This window comes from Protopterus annectens, chromosome 1.part0, assembly GCF_019279795.1.
Source record: "Protopterus annectens isolate FY-2018-M chromosome 1.part0, PAN1.0, whole genome shotgun sequence".
Classification (NCBI taxonomy): domain Eukaryota; kingdom Metazoa; phylum Chordata; order Ceratodontiformes; family Protopteridae; genus Protopterus; species Protopterus annectens.
The window spans coordinates 778,537,680-778,562,121 of record NC_056725.1 but is presented as its reverse complement, the minus strand read 5'-3'; the positions used below and the strand labels follow the sequence as shown (position 1 = coordinate 778,562,121).

At 38.3% G+C, this 24,442-nt stretch overlaps 1 protein-coding gene across 1 annotated transcript in view; it reads left to right on the top strand.

Annotated features, from left to right (window-relative positions):
* LOC122794492 (ribonuclease Oy-like) overlaps window positions 1-24,442 on the top strand; it is a 348,959-nt gene that overhangs the window by 58,103 nt on the left and 266,414 nt on the right. Inside the window, exon 3 of the mRNA XM_044062940.1 lies at window positions 10,717-10,774. Within this exon, the coding sequence (XP_043918875.1) occupies window positions 10,717-10,774 (58 nt within the window). The remainder of the gene's footprint in view (window positions 1-10,716; window positions 10,775-24,442) is intronic.

Sequence of the window (24,442 nt, the reverse complement as noted above, 5' to 3'; positions counted from 1 at the left end):
TCTACACTTACAATTGCCTATATCTGGCTGAATTTCACACATAATCAAAAATAAATATGCAGTTTACGTGTGGAGTGGATTCAACAGCATTGACTTGATATTGATGTATTTAGTGTATGCATTCTACCAAGTTCAGTGTAAATGCACAAATTATTCATTTGTATGACCATTGGGCAGTGGTGCAGTGGTTTATGTTGTCACTTTGTAGCAAGAGGTTCTCCTGTTTGATTCTTGGCTAGGGTGCCTTCTATGCAAAGTCTGCATGTCCTCCAAACATTTGTGTGGGTTTCCTCTTGGTGCTCCAGTTTCCTCCCACATTACAAAGACATGTGTCTGGAGCATTTCTCCCCAGGTCTCCACTGAAAATGTGATCATTTCAAGTCGGACTTTCCTGGTAAACATATGTTAAATAAATAAAAACTCCAGGTGTTTCTGATTTGGACAAAGAATTAATTCTGATAAACTGCCTGATCTAAACTTCTTCCTTTCAAAGTAGGCAACAATAATATCAGAGCTGATCATCACTTTTCAACTTAAACTCCAGAAAATGGGGAACCTGCTAGTTCTTCTTAAAAGCTGTTAAAAATAATAATATCAAAGCCACATTGTTTATCCTGCTATAATTCTTGTGGCTCCTTGCCTATTGCAAGGATTGTGATTTTCTTGAGGAAGCTGTTTCATATGTCAAAAATCATAATATTGTTAGCAGTTGTGAAGATAGGAAATTGATATACTCATCTCTTAATGGATATGTTGAAAAGGACAACAAATAAATATTTTTATACCAAGGCAAACAAAGGAGAAGTAATTGGTTCACAGGTTCATAGGTTCATAGGTAGGTACTAAACTATCGGCCCTATGGCCTACACAAGCCTTGCCAAAAAGGTACCCTGGCTTTTGCCATCCAAGAAAATTATTTTCCTGTGCCTCTGTTGAGCAGAGCCACAGAAGTGATCCCTGGGGTGAATTTCCTATTTCCCATCCAATCATCAAGAATTTTCTTAAAGAGTGCTAATGAGGAGCTTTGTTTGATATAGATAGGTAGTTTGTTCCGGAGTATGGGAAGTCCCTGGGACAGGAATCTATCCCTCCAGCATGTTCTGTTTATTGTGGTGACAAAGTTTAGGTCCCTAGAGCATGTAGCTCAGAGGGATTGGGATTTCTTTAAGTGGGGCATGTCCAACAGCTCTGGGTTTGACATAGCTTTGTATGTTAGGCAGAGATCGTCTCTGAGTAGGCGATATGCTACGGAGTAAATCTGGAGTTTTTTGAGACTGTCTGCGTAGAGCATATGTTTGAGGCCAGTAATCCTCTTTGTGAGGTATTTCTGCAGCCTTTCTAGTTGTTGTAGATGTCTTGTGAGGTACATACCAAAAGGGGCATTGTACTCTATAATGAGTCTAATGAGTGACGAGTAGATGGGAACAATGACCTCTTTTTTCCTGGATGAGAAACCTTTTCTGATGAGGTGTGCCACATAGAAGGATTTCCTGACTACTGTGGCAATGTGATTATCAAAGGAGAGACTACTGTCCACTTATGTCCCAAGGTCTCTTATCACATTGGTACAGAGTTTTTACCAAAGGGGATGACAATGCACTTTTTGGCATTGAGCTTGAGGCCACGGCTTTGACACCAGGCATCTGTCTCAGTGAGGTCCTTTTATAGGATGTCCACATCATTAGGAGTTTCAATTATGGCTCCTAGTTTGCAGTCGTCTGCAAACTTCATTAGCCAAAGACCTTTTGTGTTAGCCTGCACTTCAGAAAAGTAGATACCAAACAGGAGATGACCCAGGACTGAAGCCTGTGGTACTCCACTTGTCACTGGTCTGAAGTTGGATTTGGAGTCTGTTACTTTCAAAGTGTGGGTTCTGTCAGTGAGCCAATTGGCAACCCATCTTGTGACATAGGGATTTATACCTAGTTTAGTGAATTTATCTATAATTCCAGAGTGGGGGATGGTGTCAAAAGCCTTGGCGAGATTTAGATAGCCTGTGTACCCTCATCTACGGCTTTGGTGATTTCTTCAAAGAAGTCAATCAGGTTTAGGAGACATGATCTGCCATTTACAAACTCGAACTGGGTGGGGTCCAGAGTTTGGAGATTACCAAAATCTTTGTTTATAAGTTCCATGATGATACGTTCCGTGGCCTTGTAGACCAGGCTCATTAGGCTAATGGGGTGGTAGTTTCTGGGGTCCATGGTGGCTCCCCCTTTGTGGAGGGGGATAACCATCACTGTGCACCATTCAGGGGGCACAATGCCTGAGGTGAGGCTATGATTGAACATGGTGCTTAGGTGAGATGCCAGTTCATTCTGTAGTTCATGTAGAACGCAGCCTGGGATGTTGTTAGGTTCCATGGATGTTGTGTTCTTGGCTTTGGACAGTGTGGTTTTTACCTATGCAGCCATAATTACAGGAACTTTGCATTCTTCTGGTATAGAGATGGGCCCTTTGGGGGTGGGGGGGGGTAAAGTTAGCACTGAACCTATCTGCCAGGATGTTGGCAATATCAGTTGGTTCTGTATATTTAGTGCCATTGTGCTATAACTCAGAGAAGATCTGAGTGTTGCCATTGAAATTCTTGACATAGCTATAGAATGCTTTGTGGTTGTCTTTAGAATCAGTGGCGATTTTGTTTTCATAACTAGCTTTGGAGGATTTTATGAGGGATCTCAGCTTCTTACTGAGGCTGACCAGGGAGTTCTTCCAGTCATGGGATTTTACTCTTTTTTGCAACAGTTTCTTTCCTCTGTTGTAGAGTTGGTTTATGGCAGGGGACCACCAGATTGGCTTCCTTTTTTGGAGGAAAGCATCTTGGTTCTGTTAGGGATAGCACAATCCATGCACTCATGTAAGTGCTTATAAAGTGCATTTGTGTAGGATTCAGCAGTCGTATCTCTATTGTCTGTCTGCATGGGTGTTGTGAAGTTTGCCACTTCTGTCTTAAGAAGCGTGAAGTTGGCTTTGGAGAATTTTGTTTGGTGGTTTCCCTAATGGGGGGGTGGGGGTGGGATGTGGATGTCTAGGCTGATTAGCTTGTGGTCGGATCTGACCAATGAGGAATTGACCTCTGATGTGGAACACCAGTCTCCCGTGTTGGTAATGACCAGGTCTAGCATATTGCTGCCCCTGGCGGGGGTGTGGATAAGTTGATCCAAGGCGTTGGAATTTATGAATTCCAGAAAACGTTGAGCAAAAGAGTTGGTACATGAGTAGTTTTCCCAGTTAATGATGGGGAAGTTGAAATCGCCTATTATTAGGGTGTTGGGTTTTACCCTAATATTTCCCAGTGTATCAAGAAATGAGGAGTGGGAATCATGAGACATGGTGGGGGATCTGTAGCAATTTACAATTTGGATTGCGGCCTTGCCCAGAGTTAGTTGCACTTGGATAATCTCAGATGCATTATGCTGAGCAACTAGCCTGGAGGTGTGGATATCCTTAATGAATATGGACAAGCCTCCACCTTTAGTGTTTCGGTCCAGGTTAGGTGGCCGAAAGGTGTGGTATGAATTATAGCCTGGTAATGCAGGGGTGCTCTCTGGAGCCTTGAACCAGGCCTTTGTCACTGCACAGATGTCAATGTTCTCCATTTTAAGGAGTGTCTCGAGTGAATGCATTTTGAGGTTTAGACTTCTAGCATTGAGTACCATTACCCTCAGATTTTGCTTGCTTGTACCTGTTACAATAGTGAATTTGTCATTTGAACCTTGCCTAAAAAAGGCAATATAGGGGTGGCAAGAGCCTTAGCCAGTATCCGGAATCCCTAGGACGACAGGTGCAGGCCATCTCTGGCAAAGCATCGTGGTCTGTGGATCATGTCATCCCAGGCAGACAGATACTGGATCCCCTTAGAATGACACCAGAAGCTTAGCCAATTGTTGAAGTCAAGAAGTTAGAGAGAAAACTCACAGACAATGAGAGGATTCAATCAACCTTTATAGTTATATGTGTCACTTACCGATTAGGAAATGATCTAATACCTAATAAAAAGTCTCACCAAGTCAGTCTTTTCAATTTTATTGAGAAAGTTAATGTTTCAATTAAATTGAGAAAGTTAACTTATAATGAAAAACATGTTTATATTATAGTAAAATTTATTTTTATTAAAAATATAAATGTTTTTTTTGCCTTTTATTAAATTTTTTTTAATAATAATTTTTATTTAAGATTTTGTGTGATTCTGTGACAGTAATCATCCATCTTCAGGCCCATAATCCTCATCACTGACATCGGTGAGGGGCGTTCACTTGGAACAAAAATAGATACAGACAGTATTTCCAGATGCAGCTCTCTGCACCAAGCACAATTTCCCTTAAGTGCACACAGGACTCACACACAGGGAACACACTGGGGTTCCTCTCTCTCTCTCTCTCTCTCTCTCCAAGACCACAGTATGACTCTCCACTGACACAGCGGTAGAGTTGAGTCCTCAGCAGAGTGTTCAAAGGCAAGTCCTCCACCACACTCTCTGTGAAAACAGTGCTCTGTATCTCTGTTCCAAGTAGCTCACACACACACACACACACACACACACACACACACACACACACACATGCATGCCCCCCCCCCACACACACACACACACACACTCTTTGATATTTTATTTTAACACACACACACGCACACATTTACCAGTTATGTCCCCTCTGCCCAGAGTATAAGGTAGGTACTGCCACAATAACACTCCAAAGCCAGCTACTCTAAGGCTCTTACAAGGGTACCCAATTATACTGAGTAAAATTAATACTACTACAAATGGTAGTGTTTGACTAATGCAGCAAGACTTTCAGGAGTGGCCACATTGTCACCAAATAAATATAAATAGTCTTAAAGGTTAAAATATTCTCTAAAAGCTGCAGTGAAAAGTTTAAATATATTTAATAATAATAAAAGAACATGAAAATACTAAATATCTATTTACAATAAACACAAGAGTTTCAATCACAGGAAATATTAAAAATAACACAGATGGAAACATTCACACAAATACATTCTCACTATATTTCCTGACTGATCTAAAGAATTATTATTCCCTCTTTACTTACAAAAGCAAGGCAAGATAATGTGGGTGAGTGATCCTTCTTTGTCAGGTTTCAAAAACAGACTCCACTGAGACTTCTGTCTCATCTAGTATTAAAACATCATTTCAGTGTTTGATTACAGAATGACATTACATGCATCTAGTCATCTGAGTCTGGTTCCCACACTACCCCCTTTCCTAGAAACTGAACCAGAATTTAGCACATATGTGTTACCATACACACAGAGCTTTGCTGAGATGTGTTATAGCATCTGGAAGCTATGAAACAATGTCAAATCTTTCACCCTTGCAGGATAGCAATTAGTTCACCCCTAAGGACAATACAGTAGGATTCCTAGTCCTGGTTTTCATAGACATTTCATCTCTGGCTGCAATCAAAACTGCAAGACACAATTTTTATGGCCTAAACCAGGTAATTTAATTTCAGACTATTTTTCAAAGTTAGCTGGACTGTGATTACATTTTTCTTCCAGTATCCTCTGTTACAATATATTCATTTCAACAGTTGCAATACAGTCTGACATACAGTTGTATTTCTTTTCTGTCCAGCAGAAACCAATGTTGGTACAATTTTAACACAAGCAGTTTTACAAATGCATTTTCAACACAAGCACCTGTACAAATCAGTTTGATATATAAATGACATATAATTCTTTACAAATGTCCAGCTAGCTATGCTAGCATATGTTACACATCCACTGCCCTACTTCTCCTCCCTTAGCTGGCAATACCCCATGTCATCACAGACTGTATCTCATCTGGGGCTCATGAGATGCTGTTCCTGTATGAGGACCCTCTGCTTATCTTGGAACTATACACATTTGTTTAACTTGTGGTGTATCAGAATAACCAAAACTCTGTTACCCTTATTTCAAAATGACCCCGACTATAGAGAATGAATTAAAGACAAAACAAGATCAAGAGATATGCATGAGTTTCTGGGCATTGAAAGATAGCAACATCAAACACAAGTAAGGAAATGAGGGAGAAAAAATATTAATAATTGTCACAATATTTTTCCTGTTTCATCTCTTATCTTTGTAGACCTTGTCCTGTCAGCACCTCTGTTTCTGAACTCATCCCTGGTTTCACTGTTCCAGACCTACATAACAACATTTGTGAACTTGGCAGACACATGCTAGCTACTTGCAAAACCACAGGGATTTCCTGACAGAAACTAGGAAAGGACAGCCTCCACTATCTGGCCGAGTTTGTTATTGCTAAAATAGATGCCTATGCACTATTACCATATACACATTATTTAATTGGGTCATCCTAAATGTAAATTGTGTGCAGATGTACAGAGGACATAGTCAGCATTATCCTACCTAATATCTCATAAAAAGCCTGCCTAATAGTTCTGTATAAATCTGTAGCTTAGCATTTACCCTAAGGTAGCATAAGAATAGCAGCCTGTATTTGCTGCATATACTTTTAATAGCTGCCATTTGATCCTTCGACTTTTCTCCCTCACCTTCTCTGCCTTTCCCATCACATTCAAAGGAATAGTTCAAACATCCTTAACTCAAAGTAAACACTCTGGCTAACATATAATAAACTGGCTAACATATACTATACTGTTAAGCACCACACCTTTTAAAAGCTGATATTTGATCATTAACCTCACTCACACCCCACCCACTGCCTTCCTCATTACACATAAAGAGAGAGAGAGAGTTCAACATCCTTAATTCAAAGGAACAAAATTTAGCTAAGAATATTACACTATACTGTTAAGCATTACACCCTTTAAATCTGCTTTACTTTGGACTTTTGCATCTTTTATATCCTTGCAGCTGTGTACAGTAGCTGAGTTCAAGTTCTGGCCTGCTATGAGTATAATACACTGATTGCTTCTTTTGGGATCTCCAAACATTGTCAGTAGGTGGATCCTACTCTGTTGATGCTTGCTTCACTCAGGCTCACTCTGCTCTTCTACCCTACTTCCAATTCCCACCTACCCCTCCTTACTTTATATCTGTTCTGCACCATACCCCACCCCCAATAGATTTTACCATCCAACATCAGGATAGTTCAAACTTCTCCCCCACAATATATTATCTGATCTCTTAATCATCTCTGCCCATATCCCAGACAATCACAGTCCTTTTATGCCATCCCCAATCCTGCACTTTTCCATCTGCTTTTCCATCTAGAAGATGTTTTCCTAAACTCTAGCTCTATACCACCTCTCCCCCAGTCAGTAACTCTTGTATACAAAATGCTGCTCCTTATTTAATTCTCTCATATTCTAGTACTGACCTCCCACTTAATATACTATCATTTTCCCTTAAGTTATACTACTATGAACCCAACCTTCAGCCTACCATTTAACCTAGGCAATTATAATAACTATTGTAATATATCTCCTAGCCTCTTCAATCTCTCCACTACTCTCTATCTCAAATACAGAATACTCTCCTAGCCTCTTCAGACTCTCCACTACTCTATATCTCAAATACAGAATACTTCACTATGATCACCCCTCCCTCAAAACAAAATATCTGCTCATACCTACCCTTAAGAATTATTCCAAAATTTTTTTTCAGAACTCAAAGATTTAGTCATGTTGGGACATACACCCAAACCCTGGCCCTACTAATCTAAGCTTAAACTTCAATACCACCACTTCCTGCAAGCTCTGTAACAGCCCAGATTACATCCCTCTTCAGTTATAGGTGATCCCTTCTCAAATGCATCCTTTACTTATACAAAGACATTTTCCACCCAATTCAATTCCCATTTACAGATATACCAGTCTCCCACTCCATCAAGCACGAGTCCAGCCAAAAAAAAGCTAAGTCTGATAACATTAAATCTTCATAGTATTTGTAATAAACAGATCTACATGCCTGGATATCACTCTACTCCCCAGATATCCTAGCCATCACTGAAAACATGGCTTAAATCCAATATGAAAGATACAGAAATACTAGTGCCAGTCTCTAACATTATAAGGACTGACCGATGCTACAAAAAAGGAGGAAGAGTTACTTTACTGTGCCCCAGCTCCTATAAAATCTCCTCCTATTCCAACTTCACCCCCAGATTTCACTCAGCTGAAACACTCATGACATTTTAAAGCTAAATTCTAAAAAAACACTTTGCATTATTGCAATTTACATCTCCCTGATAACAATATACCCATGCTTGAAGAGTTTCTCTGCTGGGTATCTAGTACTATTAATTACAAAAAAATCATTCTTGGGGATGTCAGTATTGACTGGCAAAGCATAACCTCTGACAGTCCCTTATCCTGTTTAAATCTATTTGGTCTGACTCAACTAACCACAGCACCTACTAGATACAACAAAAGTAATAAGAGCATAATTCTTGATTGGATTTTGTCTCAGACCCCAGTGGAACCTATCCTAACTCCCTAAGTGACCATCTTTGTGCATACTTATGCAGACTTACCACTCATCACCCCAATACCCATCAAATTAAACCAACCAGAAACCTCAAAAATGTAATAAAGATTTATTTAAGAGTATCCTAAGGTCCTTCCACTGGTCTATACTAAAAACTCTCCCATTAGATGACACAGCTACAACTTTTAATACCTTTTTTTAAATACCCTAAATATCCTTGACCTTCTAAGTATAAAGAGTAAAAGTAAAACACTCCCCTGGCATTCCAGCCTCACCAAAAACATTATGCGTACCAGAGACAAGGCTTGGATGGAGTGGACAAATCCAAAAAAAAAAAAAAACTTTCAGCAATATAGGGAACTTCATAATCAAGCTAAAAACAAATACACAGAGATAAGAAACAACAGTATGACCAACTACAACTTAATCATAAAAATGATCCAAAAAATTCTGTTCCTATATTCATACACTACTCAATCCTGGCTCAAAAAAAGATCTGTATCCCTCTAAAAATCTTGTTTAACCGGACTAACTTGAATGAATTACTAGGAACTACAAAAAAAGATCTGCACCAAGAGTTGGATCCGTGGACTTCATGGATAAAGGATTTGACATGTAGTCATCACAAGAAGATATTTAATATCAAATCAGTTCAAATCACCTATAAAATTTATTATCAGAATAAATATAGGAGGAATAATGTTGAGTGCTTTTGTCCTCATTACATAAAGGACTTCATCAGAACTGAACTGTAAAATCCATGTGTGAGTTTAAAATAACCTTACAAGCTAATGTCACAAACATTTAAAGACACGCTTACAGAATAAATATAGGAAGAATAATATTGAGTAAAGCTCTGCACTACTGCAATTCTTTTGGTTAGTGATTAATTATTACTTAAGTCATAGTTTATTATATTTGTTAGTGTGCAGAGAAAAGAGACTGCCGTATTTATTTGAGAATAACACTGCTGCTGAGTGATCATGGTCCCAACATACAAGCTCTTGAATCGAAAACTATTGCAGTTTAGTAATGCAAAAGCCCAAGTTCTGAATCTTGAGACTTGCTTTAAGGTGCCCTATACTATGTATAACTTCACAATCTTAACCTGTGTTATTCATAATTCAGGATGCACTTTTGAATACCTTCCTAGCACAGAATTATTCCATATGCAATTTGAAGTTTAGCTGATTAAATTTCCTGCAATACTGCTTACTTCCAGACAAAATTTCTGCATAGGCCTTAAGAATACTTCAAAGCTTGTGAAAGCCACATGTTTTGCCAATCTCCCTGCCATTTAAATATTTAGCTAGTTTAGAGTGATTTTAGATAGCAATTTTATTCAGTTCATGACCTACAATTACTTTAAACATAGCAGAAATTGTAATGTTATTCAAGGGTGTGAAAATGATGTGAACTATGTTATTGTAGCATTATGTGCCTTTGTTTTCCACAGCTGAAAATTGGTGCATGGAAGGCAGGGCTGGGTGTTGAAGAACTGAGAGTAGCAGAAAATTAGAAGTTAGCTACTAACTCTTTGAGTTAAAATACTGTAGCTTGAGAGACTCAGTATAAAAGTGCCTATGCATAAATATGCAAATTGTTTTGGTGGTACATAGTGTTCGGTGATTAGAATCTGGGACTCAGGGGTTTTGAGATTTTACAGAAGAGATTTGGGAAGCTTTATGAATAACACACAGCTGTCTGGCTTAGCCTAACATGTTTGCCCAATAACACAGAAGAAACAGAAATAAAAACAAAAGTTATGAGACTTCTTATTAGTACACTTTACCAGTTTTGCTTGAGGCAGGGGCACTGCCAAGTCAAGGCTTCACAAAGCAGATAAGGGAAGCAGCAATCTGTTAAGAAATAATATTCATCATTCTGATATTATTTCTGGCAGTGGGTTGGAGACATGTACCATACACATATGTTGGGGCATATCACTCAAAATGCAGAATACTTGAATAGTCTATGCAAATGAAACTAGAAATACTGGAAACTTACAATGAGTAAAATGCAACAGATTTTTTTTCTAAATGTGTGCCTTACAAAACAAAGCAATTTAATTCCGTCTCAGTCCTGATCTTGACTGTTTGTTAGTTAACATCTCTTTGCAGTTCACATATAGAGAAACAAGGCTGAAAGTAAAAGAAGGTATAACCATGGTGTATCTAAAGATAATGTACAAGCTGTGTGGTAGCTGAGGTCTAAGCTTGTGGATATATAAATATGCTGCATGATACATCATGGCTTAAAAAGAAAACTGATACAAACATGTTACTGTCATTTCAGAAACTGTAGTTGGACTTGCTTAACATTTGCTCAGATGTGGCCAGGATCCTTTTGCATGGTAAGAAACCACTGTGGTTATTAATTATTTTGTACTACAAAAATTGTAGGTGCTGATGAGTGACAAATAGGAAAATTAATGGTAAGCATACATATTTGTTACATGTGGTTTGGCAAACCATGATCACATGAGCTCATATATTTGCTTGAATGAAAGTAATACAGCAAGGTATTCAATTGCACTTAGGTGCAATCCATTCCATGAAACAAAGTTATAAAAAAAATTACATATCACTTCACCAGTGCTGCTTGCTTATGAATCCAGGGGAAAGTGTGTGTTATTGTTATTGTTGTTTTGCAGATGATTTATTTTTTTCTTAACTGTGCATGTTGTCATTATCTCCACACGTCACAAATATGTCATAAGGAGTATCACAAAGTATTTTGCATAGAGCAGTAAAGTGTTCTGGATAAACACAATCTTATTATGTCTTGTATTTTCAATACTGCAGCATTTTAGAGTAGTCAGGATTAAATTAAGACAAACCACTTGCACTGTCTAGTCAACATTAAAACAGAATAACAGGCAGCATGGGTGTCATGTGTCTATTACTGAGGATGATGGGGTGTCTGGATATCTTCTGAACTTTCTGGTTCCATACTTCAGTTCTATGATGTCATGTGGAATAGAGAAATAATACCAGGGGAGCATCTTAAACAATTAAATAAAAAAACACGTTCAGTACTTGAAACAGTAAAGTCTGGTACTGTATGTTATGAAAGAAATTCACAGCTCTATAAGGTTCATACTTCAACTTGCAAGAAGATATCATGCACCTGTTAATGACCAAAAGTACAAGGGTGTACAGCAGAAGCAAAACAAACTAAAACATTTATCACCTCCATATCTTTCTACTGTCCAGATTTTTACAGAATGTCCAGATTTCTGCCTCATATTTTGCTTTGTTCCTCATAAAATGTTGATTTTCAGACAAATCATTGAGTGTTGAAGTCAGAAAATGATAGACATTTCAGTTTTAGACTTTATACCCTTCAGAAAATGTATGCTAATGCAAAACCTATTATTCTATCAATTTTCTAAGTTTGCAATAGCAATATTTAAAATTTGTCCCTATTTTTTGGCCTTCCTCTCCCCCATTATTTATGGTTTTGTCCAGATTTTTCACCATAAGACTTTCAGAGGTACGATCATCTCTCGTCTGTCAAGTGGCCTTAGCTTGGTATTTAGCTTCAGAGTAAACTGCAGAAGTGCTGCAAAAGAAAGCATATATGTTTCTGATAACATAGACTTATACATTCTACAGCAATGTGCCTGTCTGATGCTGTATTTAGTTTTAAATGGGTACTTCGGGTATTTAGCTTTAAATGTGAATGAGCTAGTTTCAATGACCTTCATGTCATGTGGTACAAAGTCGTTGGGAATTAGTTTTCAGTATATAGATCACATGCACTGTTTCTGTCTTTTATTATGTCTCCTGACATGACACTGCATCATACAGAAAATGTATCTGTCAAAACTGAGAAACACATATCTGCAAAACTGAGCAAATACTGTATGGTTGCTGTCAAACGTTTCTGTGTTTGGAGCTACATAGTACAGTTAGTTCTCAGTAGAGATATGGTTCAAGTGCAAAACCGCTAGAGCTCATATGCTTCAAGGAAATTTGGCTGAAAACTAGAAGCTATGCAAAAAGAATTTTGATTTATTTCTCTTTGTAATGCGTTAGCTGAGAAACATAAATAAAATTAGTGTGTTGCAATCTTGTATAATGCTGGGGTAGAAGGCATAAAGTTATTTAACTCATAATTTTTCATAATGAGGAGAAAGACAAAATATCATCTCTTAGAAATAAATTTGGTTAGTATTGTCAAACCATAAGAAATTTGCCGTTTACTAGACAATTGTTCTTTACAATGGAATATGTTCCTACAGATCATATAGATGCATATGTTACTGACCTAAAGAATACAGCGAAGTCTCTGCATTTGAGGCATGACACTGCAACAACAGACAAAACAATTTGTTATAAGAACTGATGAAACAAGGGCAGGACTTTAAGAGAAACAGAAGTGGCATTATCACAAATTGTGGATGTGTACAGAGCAGGTAAAATTACAGGTAAAATATTAAATGATGAAAAGGAGACATGAAAGTTACATGTCGGTCAAATAATATGGCAAATTGAGAACTAAATGCAACTTGCATTGTAAGAGCCATGGATATGATAAAGAAATGAATGTTGCAATATGATGTAAAAAGATGAAGTCAAAGAAAACCCTGCAATATTTTTAGTTAAGCCTTGCAGTAGTTGCACTTTGTATAAACATAACATAAATTGTCCTGCTTTTACTCAGTCTTGCAAAATCTGTGATAAGAAGGAATTTTGCAAAGATGTGTTTGTGTGTGTGTGTGTGTGTGTGTGTGTGTGTGTGTGTGTGTGTGTGTGTGTGTGTGTGTGTGTGTGTGTGTGTGTGTAAATATATATATGTGCTCAAAACACATAGCAAGTAATTGAGCAGAAATATGAAAAAGGAACAGTTTACTGGTAATGAGAAAATGAAATGACTTGATACTGTGAAGTCTAAAACTGTACCTGAAACTATAAGGCTACTAAAATCTTACCAAAGGTTCAGAAGATATTTTTAAAGTTTTAGGTCTATGTGACACTGAAAAGAAAAATCATGTACATTGTTAATATATTCTGGCCACTGGGTAGCACCATTAGGTTCGAAAGCACTGACTTTGCAGTATAAAAAAGTTTAGTCTTTTTTTCAAAGTGTAGCACATTTCAAAGTAACTTATCCTGATAACTTTGAGTCTTGTACTTTGCAGGAAACCAGGAATGGTAAAATGAATTCATGGTATAAAAGGAAAAAAACAAAAACAAAAACCTATATATGTGTAAAGGTTCTAATAAAGAAAAGCTGATGAGCCAAAAGTGTGAAAAAATGCTCAAAATGCTGAAGGATGAAAAATTCAAATTGTAATTGTTTTTGGCAGAGGCACATGCCCCTTTGCATCAACTCATGGAGGGGGCAAACCCCCCATACTCCCAAAACGTATATATACCCAACTCAACTGATGCACCAACCTGAAGATGGGCAAAATCCCCCAAAAGAAGTGACTCATTGCTACTACACATTGTGAAACTGTAGCAGCAGTGATTTCTTATAGGAAACAGTGTTTATCATTATACCGTTTGTCTGTTTTTTTTTTTCTGTGTACCACTGATGTTTGAGGAATTTTACCTTGAGCAAGTGTAGGGTAGTCATGTACAAAATCAGTGTGAGCCATGAAGACATTTAAGATACTATTCATAATCACTGAAGTGTTATGCTGAATGATTATGCTAATGTACTCCCAGGATTAAGCAGCTTGCAAAGGGAAAATCCCACAGCAATAACACCTGAGGATGTGCCAGGGATTGCTGCTCCTGGAACAGTATTCTCACCACTCAGTAATAAAAAAGACCACATAGTGAAGGATATGAAGAGCCTGGGTGTCATTATGAAGCATTTATGACCAACATAAGTGGGTGAATAGTATTGTCACTGCTGTAATGATACAACAAGATTCTCATCACAAGTTCTAAATAGAGTGCTTAACAGACAGAATTACTCATTCCTTACAGGAGAAGTAGCCTCAAGAATGATGAATGCTAACATGTTCTCAGTAGTATAGGCAGAACAGGGATTCTTGCTGACAGAACTAGAGACACATAGCTCAAAACTGTGTACATATACTATACCATCTGGGAGATATATATGCCATAGACTGCTGCCTGGTATTTCATCAGCACCAGTTGTGTTCCAAAGTGATATCACCCTAGTAACTGAAGATTTGGCAGGTGTTTTAAACATGAGTGATAATTTATTAGTGTGGAGTTGATACCAGAAGTGCATGAACAGAAACTGTTATGATTGCTGTATACAATAAAAAGTCATATTTTCAGGATAAGTAAATGCAGATGTAAAATAATGTGTCTTAAAGTACATTGATTATATTCTAATACCAGATAGTCCAAAACCAAATTTAGAAAAGAACAAGGCAGAAAACAGACATTACAGAGACTTCTTGGAATGTTGTATTATGTTGCAAGGCTTGTACTTCATATGTGTAACTATATCTCTAAAACAGATGTAAGATCAAGTTGTAATCAAGAATTGCAGCTTTAAGAATAAAAACAGATTTGAAGTATTTAAGAATTACTCATTGATTCTCCAGCAGTAAAATAATGTAATATGAATAAGACAACTGTACTGCAAGAAGATGCCTGAATGATATAGGTGCTGGTATCATGACAGATGACTGACCAGCTGCCTGTGCACCAAGATCATTTGCAGAGGTGCAAAAGGGATATGTTCAGATAAAAAATTAATTATCTGCAATAAAGTACAGTTGTGTAAGTAAACTTACCATAAATGCAGATGTTCAGATGAGCACTACGACATTAGACTTAGCTATATTAGTTGTATCCTGCCAAGGATATAAGAGCCTACCAGCTTCCAAAGCTTTTAGGCACCTTTCACATGTCCAAACTGTCAGTCAAATCAAATTGAGAAGACTAAAAGACAGGTTTAGGTGCCAGGCCCTTCAGAGCTTTCATGCCAACAAGAGAGGGAGGCTGAACCCTGAAAGGACAATTCTACAAAGAGCAACAAATAAATGTCTGCACCCTGGCCTAAACAATGCACCAAAAACAAGGGGATTGGAGGGAAGGAGGGTGTAGCTCACTCAAACATCTACTGTTATGGTACATTTACTTACCCAACTGTACTCTGTTCATCATAGTGATCAGTGCTGTAGTAGCTTTAGCTATACTGGCAGATTACCCTAGCTTACTACATTTGGGAAGTGGAAAGAAAAAAGTCCAGGAGCTACAGGAGAATATTCATACCAAAGCATGATGTGGACGTAGACAATGAATCAAGCTTATAGTGCTTTGTTTGTATGGAGAACCAAGTAGCAGCTTCTACAATACGTCTAGAATTCAACCCTTTCCAAAAAGCCATAGATGGATTCAAGGCCCTGGTACAGTGGGCCTTGACCCTGCCTGGAATAGCTTTGTTGTGTTGAGTATAACAAAATTTAATAGCCTTAGACAACCATTTAGAGACAGTCTACTTTGACACAGGTTGTCCCTTCTTCTTACCTTCACAAGAAGTTAACAATCGATCTGAAGATCTAAAAAAATGTATTTCTGTCAAGATAGTACCTAAGTTGTTTGTGGACATCCAAGGTATGGAATATACTTTTGCTCTCATATTCTGGTTCTGGAATGAAAATGGGGAGATGGGTAGTTTGGCTTAAAGTAAACTCAGATACCACTTTAGGCATAAAAGAAGGATTAGTTCTCAAAGAAACCCTGTCCCTGTGAAAAATGAGATAGGGTTGGCTCACCATAAGAAACTGCAAATCACATAACCTTCTAACAGAGGTCAGAGCAATCATTAAAACTGTTTTCCATGTTAAGAACCTCAAGTCAGCCAGGTTAGCTGGTTCAAATGGAGCAAGTGTTAGCTTCTCTAACACAAAATTAAGATCCCAAGGAATGGCCACCAGTTTTCTTGGAACTCTCTTATGCAAAACCCCTTTCAAAAACATTTTGACATGAGAATGCATTGAAAGAGAAGGCACCGTTAGCATACATGCTGAAATGCCCTATAAATGAACCTTGATGGAGGAGTAAGAAAGGCCCAGGATAGTAACTCACACAAATATTGTAAAACCAGACAATAACTAGCCTTGAGTGGGTGGGTGCTGGTACATTATTGGCATGAACCAGAAAATGTTTTCATATACTAATATATGATTTTCTAGTAGCAGGCTTTTTTGCCTCCATTATTACCTGCTGCATCTCCTCAGTAAACAGTAAACAGGTACCTAAAGGGAATAAGAGCCTATCATCCAGGCAGTCAATTGAATGTGATTGCGGTCAGAATGTATCAAACACCCCTGATCTTGTGTGAGTAGATCCATTCTCTGAAGAAACTTGTGGCAATTGAACCTTACTATTTTAAAAGAAGGGAGAGTCACTGTTACCTAGCCAGAAGGGAGTGACCACAGTGATTTTGGGGAATTCCTTCTGAATCTTCAGAAGTACCCTGGACATCAGTAGAAAGGGTGGAAAAGCTTGCAGGAATATTCCTATCCAAGCAAAATAAAAGAAAAGGCATCTGTCTTCCAGGCCTTCTTGCAGGGAGTCCTGGAACAGAATCTTACCAGCTAATTGTTCAGAGAGGAGTCAAATACATCTGCTTGAGAAACTCAAATCTTGGAAGACCCCTGATCTAGTTTCTATTCATGAGGGTCTGCCCTTATCCTGCTCAGCCTAACAGAATACAGGATGCATGTAGAGTGAGATTGTCCTGTGAAACGATATCCTAAGCCAGTATGACCTGGTTCCCTTTGCTTGTTGATATACCATGACTGTGGTATTGTCAGGAACAACTTGAAGAGGTCCCAAGGACCAAAAATGATTCAGATAGTTGACTACCTTGATCAGGGCAAGCGTCTTTTTTATATTTATAAGCTTGCATTTGTCCTTGATATCCTACACACCTTGCATTTTTATCCCTCCTGAAACTGCTCCTCAAGCAAAGCCTTAAGTGTTTGTGGTGACTGAGTGCTGTGGAAAAAAAACAAACAGTTGAATGTACCACCATGAACAGAACACAGAATTTATATAACAACTTTAATGCAACAATGCTAATAAAATAGGCAAGCAGGGCAAGCACTTTCGGCCTTAGCCTTCTTCAGATCCTGTTCACTAGGTCTAAGACTAAATGTTTAAAAACTTGAATAGAACAATCATGGTCTTTTGAAAACCACTGCAACAGTTCCTTATGCAGTAGTTGTCACTCAAAAGAACCACTCCTTCAGTTTGCTCCATTTCCTCATAGTAGCTGTCATTGGTGATTGGTCTATCCAAGTTTTTAAACATTTAGTCTTAGGCCTAGTAAACAGGATCTGAAGAAGGATAAGGCTGAAAGCGCTTGTCTTGCTTGCCTATTTTATTGGTGCTGTTGCATTAAAGTTTTTATGTGAATTCTGTGCTCTGTTCATGGTGGTACATTCAACTGTTTGTTTTTGTTACTTTGGATTTTTACTACCTTCGGTGGTGTGACTTTCCTTTTCTTGGAGTGCTGTGGAAAAGGGAGGAAGAAGCAGAGACCTGTATCAAAGGATATTTGCTGCCTCAACCAAGTGATTTCCCTTCTAAAAAGCTCCAGCACTGGGGTTTGAAATGACAAAGGATTTGGTACTGGGACCAAAGAGACTTCAAATACTATTATATCTTTCTTGTGTGGAATCTTGCCAGGGGAAACATGAGAATCATAGATGCCATGAGACCCACAATCCTGAGGTATACTGAAGCATAAGTGGAAAAACCCTAGAAATAGATGTAAATATAGATCTATTTTTCCTGAGGACAAAAAGTTATTTGAACTGTTGTAGCTAGATGACATCCCAGAAACACAATCCTGTGAGAAGGAGTCAAGAAAGACTTTTGAATGTTCACTTGAAATCCCAGCTTGTGGAAGAGATCTATCACCCAAAACAGAGATTCCTAAAACCATGAAAAAGACTCTTATTTAATGTCTACCACTAATTCAGACAAACTACAGTAGGTATCTCTGTTAGTGATGGTAGTGGTGTTGTATTCCATGACATCTGGACTGACAAATAGCAAAATAATAATCTCATAGTTCTCCACATCCTAGAAATTATTAAAAGGGTCCGTTACCATATCCGAGCCAACTACAGAACCCTTTCTATTGTTCTCACAATCCAGGAGACATAGTTTCACATGGTTGAGTCACTCACCATTGAACCAAACACTATTATTCTTGAAGATTTCAAATATCCTTCTGCAAATTATAATGGCCACACTACTACAAATAAATATGCATCATACTTTCTTGATTTCAACATTGCAAACTCTGTAGACCATATACTGCACTTCCGTACAAGGTGTTCAAATTTACTGGACCTGGCCATCACAAATATAGCAGTACTGTGCTCTCTGTTTGCAGTTATTACATCACTGGTCAGATCTGACATCTTTCAGAGTATTCCCATTAAGACCCAACCCAAAATATCAAACTTACTGTGGCTAGCTGATGGCCTAAAATGGTTTAAGAGTCCCCCTCCTTCTGCAAAGACAAGCAAGTCATCTAAATATGGAAAAATGTGGATACCCTGTAGTCTGCAGTGAGCTATAACTGGAGCTGAACAGCCTGGACTATCCACTACACCAAGAATGTTCACAAGAGGTAATAGTTTGAACTTGGGCACTATCTCAAACAGGTTTAGAAAAGAAAGATCCAGAACTAATCTGCAAACATTTTCTTTCTTTGGCACTTAAAACATCCTTGAAGAAAATTTTTTTCCAACCTGGGAAGGAGGAACTGGTTCTATCATTCCCTGTGACAGCATATGACGAAGGTGGAAATAAAACAGCCTGATCTGGTAAATCAGGGATTATCCCCTGAAAAGGAGGAATTCTGTAACCTTCATAAATCATCTTCAGAACCCATTTGTCTGAAACTTACAGTTGCCAAAAGCAAAAGTGGAAATACAGTCTTTCTGGAAGAGAAAAGGGCCTGCCAGGGTGGGAGCAGGGGCAAGGTTCCTTAAAATAGTCATTCTGACTTGTTGGACTGTCCTTAGTTTTGGGGGTGGTCCTGAATTCTTTTTGGAACTCCCTAGCCATTTCTTGTTAAACATCTGTTTACCTGCATTAGAATACCTTAGAAAATTTGGGAAGAGAGGGATAGAAAATCTTAAGAGATTCCCTAGATCAACTTCCCCTTTTCATCACACTTTCTGATCACCTCTGCATCAGAAGGGCCAAAAACTAAAGCTCTAGCCAAAGGAGAATCTCATTTTTAACATCATCTCAGAGGCTCTGAGAATGCAGTCAAGCAAATCTCCTCAAAACAGTGCCAGTGGCCATAGCCCTAGAAGAAGTATAATCGGAGTCATGCACACACTGTAAACAATGAGATGTGACTTGTACATCAGAAGAAACCAAATTATTTAAAGGATTTTTCTCCACAAGGAAACTGGAGACAAAGCATTCCTCAAACGTTCACAATAAGTCAGAACAAACTTTAACATACGAGTCTGACAATTTAAAATTCTGAAACATCAAAGTTACAGAAGCATATACTTTTTCCTATAGTTTCAGTAATCTTCCTATCCTTATCAGAAATAGTAGGTTTGGAATTAACTAAATGTTTAGCAACAGTAAGATTAACTTAATCTATAGCTGCTAGATCAGGTATGAGTATATAAAAACGTAAAAGATGAGGAACTTCATATATCTTATTTGCCTTTTTAGGGACAGCTGGCTGATTATCAGAAAAATTGTAGGCAGTAACACACACATTCTCCAAAGTTGGCAGAAATTGAGAAATACGTGAAGGTTCTGGAAATTCCTTCTGTAGAAGCTCATAGTATTTCTGGGGACTGACAAACCTCAGTGTTCTCCCACTGAAAACACTGGCACATTCTGTAAATATTCTCAGAGAAAGAGAAACCCCCACAGGGAGAAACAGAAAATGAGGTCTCCTCTGAGTTTGAATCAGAAATCTGAGGAGAACACCTTGTATTTGTCCCTTCATCTTCCTGTTCAGATTCAGAATCTTGAATGTCTTCAGGCAAAGAGGTATCCCTCTTTTTTTTACTAGAAACTATTTAATAAGAAGGACCAACAGCCTAAATTAAACCCTGAGGCAGACCCAGTAAATTATTCCTGTCCAAAGAAATTTGAGTAGGAGCAGATACGTGTTTGGTAATCTGACTAATGGTTCGGGTGTCTGGTAGGTTCCACAAAGCGTTCAATGCTGGACAGCTGTTATTTCTTATGCAGGATATAACTGATATGTGGCTGTGTGAAATTCCAGTACTAAGCCTGTGGTAGAGGACTTCAGGTTGAAACAAACTGCACATCCTTGCAAAACATTGTATTTACTTATTTTTATTTTATTTATTTATTTATTTTGCTTTTTTTCAGCAGTGGCCCAGCAAGAGAAGCTTCAGTATATTACAAACATGGTAATATACTTGAACAGCCATTAAGTAATATAAAAATTACATACACATTTGTTAATTAGATTACATTAATATGAAATAAAGGTAACTATTGCAGTATAAAAGATACTTATGCATTAGTACATGTTGAACATTAAGCATTTGAAGAGGTGTATTAGTGGGTTTGTCACATAGATAATAGCTCATGTGATTAGTGCTTAGAAATTCAAAGAAATGGAGGTCAAGGAAGGAACTAGGTAGGGCAGAAAATGTTAATGTTTTCGTTAAGTGGTGGGGAGGGGTATAAAGCATATTCAGAACACCCTTGTACAAGGTATATCTGAGACTGAAGAAGATGTTAGTCAAGCTACAGGAACATGATCTGAAAGTGAAATACAGACAATGTAAGGAATTTCATATAACATGTAATACATATTTTCAGTGGAACATATTTCCCAGAGAAATGTAAAAACTTACTAAAACAGAACATGACATTTTTTGGGTAGTACTGCAATTACCAGTGACAAAAGAAAATGTAATAGAATTTCGGAAGTGCACCGATACTAACATAGAAACGCTACAATGAAAGATGTTACAGTGAAAGAATGGTCTGTCCAAACATAACTAGTATGAAGAGAAACCCAGTGATTTTGTGTGACCTGGTTTTCCCTGCTCTACTGCTAGGACCATGGCACTAACTCCCAAGTCACCTCAGGACAGATACCAACTTTCCCAGGCTTTTGTTCCATAACACAATCCCTAGTTCTCTTTTCCAGTGCCAGATTTTGTTCACTTTTCATCATGTCTGCAATGATTGTCAATGACCCCAGGCTTCATTGTGATGTTGCAGCTTTATTAGTTATTTTGGGTCTACTACCTGACGTGGAAATGATCATATTAAGAAACAACACTCTGATGTTATAGGAAAAGCAGATGACATGTTTACTTCTCTAATGATCAACAACATTTTTATCTACTACATTTCTTATACTGTGCATTAAAATTTATTTCATTACATAATTCGTTTTGAAAAAAAGAAGCATTATTTCAGAATTATCAGGCTGACAGGTTGAAAGACCACCACTAGTAATCTGAACATTTGACCATTTTATTGCCAGCTGTAACAGGATATACATTTTTTTCTAAGTAAGTAATATATTTTTATTTATTTTGCATCAGATGTTCTTGATCTAATAGTCCTTGATCTTGGAATTTCTAGCATTATAAATAAAGACCTACTGGCCTTTCTGATATCTCAAGCAGGCACCCCCCCCCCACCCCCACACACACACACACACACACACACACACACATAAACACCCACAGATAACATGGCTACAGTTGTCATAATGAATTCAGTCTAAGATTATAAAACTATAAACAGTAATGAGCACAGAATACATTTTTTGATAAACTAGCTGCAATTTCTATGCAATGATGGGATCAAAAAACATCTTTCCACTACATTACATCATTAGGCTGGTCTTCACCTACTGGTCGAAGTTGTTTTTTTTTTTTTTACCTAAATTTGATGAAATTATTTTATTTTTACCTTAGGTTTGACATAGCCCTCATTTGCCCCTATCAGCTGGTACAATTTTTTCCTACTCCTTACTGGTAGTGCATTGAAGTGTAGCTTGTTTGTCTTGTTTCAATATTTCGCCTGTTGCAGGATTTTGTTTGATAACTGGATTTGTCTTATGTAACTGATGTGAAGAATTCAGGCATTGAATGCTGTGTATCTTTGGGAGCAAAATTCCTCCATATGACTACTGTTCTAAATGCATGGTGTGTCTGCATATTTCTCATTTAGATAAGAACTCTGCAATTTGCCAGATTTAATTGACTCTTGTAAGAGGAATAAAATCTTTGTAATGTATTTAATTCCATATAATAAGACACTTCTCCTCCCCTAGACCCCCTGGGGAGAAGAAAGAGAAAATTTCAAAAATGAGAACGCAAAATGCATGAAACTTGGGGGTAATCCTAGCTCCAAGGAGCTCTCTTCTCTCATTCTGCCTGCAAGGTCTCTGAAAGAGAAGACAGGAAATCCATGGCAAAACCTCGTGTATAGCTTTCCAGTAAGGATCAGGGAACACTCTTCTTTGGGACCAAGATTGGATGCTTCCCAGCATGACAACATTTTACCCTTAATGGAAATGTCTCTATCTAAAGTTTTTCGGAGCTGAACCCACTCTGTCAGATCACTGCCTTCCTTTAGGTCAGTGACCAACTCTACTTCTGTGTGCTCTCCAGGGCTGTGCTGCAGACAGATGTCTTTATAATGCAAAAGATTCAAGATAAGAAAGCTGGTAATGTGCCTTTATACTGCACTCACCAGCCCTAATGCTCAGTGCAGATAGGAAAACATAGACGTGCTAAAATATAACAAGAACATGGCAAATTGCTTTCCAGCTGAAGAGAGCCACACTGTGACCTTTGCACATAGACTGCAAGAAAGTCTACAGGGTAAACAGCTCCATTAAGTAGACACAGCACTGGTATGTGCAGATAAAGCAGCTGTCATCACAATGCTGAAAGAAGGTGGACAGTGGTAAAGTGTCCAGAGCTGCTGTCTGTATTTGACAAGGTGGAGATGGTCACAGCACAATAGCTGAGAGTTGCATGACCATCAGAGGGATGGAAAGGACAGTGCTGAGACATGGGATCTACCAAAGACACTCATGCACACAGATATATACACACACACTCACACTCACTGACCAACCTGTGTACCTTACAGATGTTTACACCCAGGAGACAGAGGTATTATTGCAGGCCCTATGCATACATGGCATGTGGAGCTTACAAAAATGTAAAACCAACAAAGCTTTCCAGGACAGTTGCAGCGGAGACCAGTGCTGTACATCACATCAATGTCATGGGTGGTCATAATAGGACAGTAGTACAGGTGGATCATAGTGTCACAGATATGATGCTGCATGCCAAGACCAACGCACAAGGTGTTGCCTGGGATAGGTCCACCACAGACAATGGGCCACTTACACAGAAATGGCTCACAGATATGGAAGAGTTCCTGATATCCCTCTCTGGGGCAGGTCAGTGAATGATCATAGCTGGAATTGGCTTGGATGTGGGAGCTGAACCGGTGATGACTCTCCAAATCTATTTAGTGAAAGCAGTAAGTTAGTAAAACCTTTACATTTCAAGGTGTACACCAGCTTGAGTGTGTGAAAAGGTAGTCAGCAAACCACCTGTGCACATACATTATCTAGGTGCATCAGCGCCACACTTTGATAATTTGCACCACAAGGTATGCATGTGCCGATATGTTATTAACAAAATAAGTGGCCTGTATAAATTTGTATGTTATGGGTTGGAAGAGGGGTGCATATTTCCTAACACTGCCGCAATAATGTTATCTTTAGGCTTTCATAAATCACACTCTTGGAGACTCAGCATGTGTCTGACACCAACAGTTACCTGTGGCTGATGATGATGATGATGATGATGATGATGATGATGATGATGGCAACATAAATCAGCACCATAGATATGCACACACTCACCATGGAAGAGGGGTGTGTGGCGCCCATTGCCAACATACCTCCAGGCCTTGCCCTGACCTTCATACCACACTTGGTAAGAAATTAACAGATGCATAAGTCAAGTATGTGAGTATGAGCAACCTTAGCAGAGGAGCATATG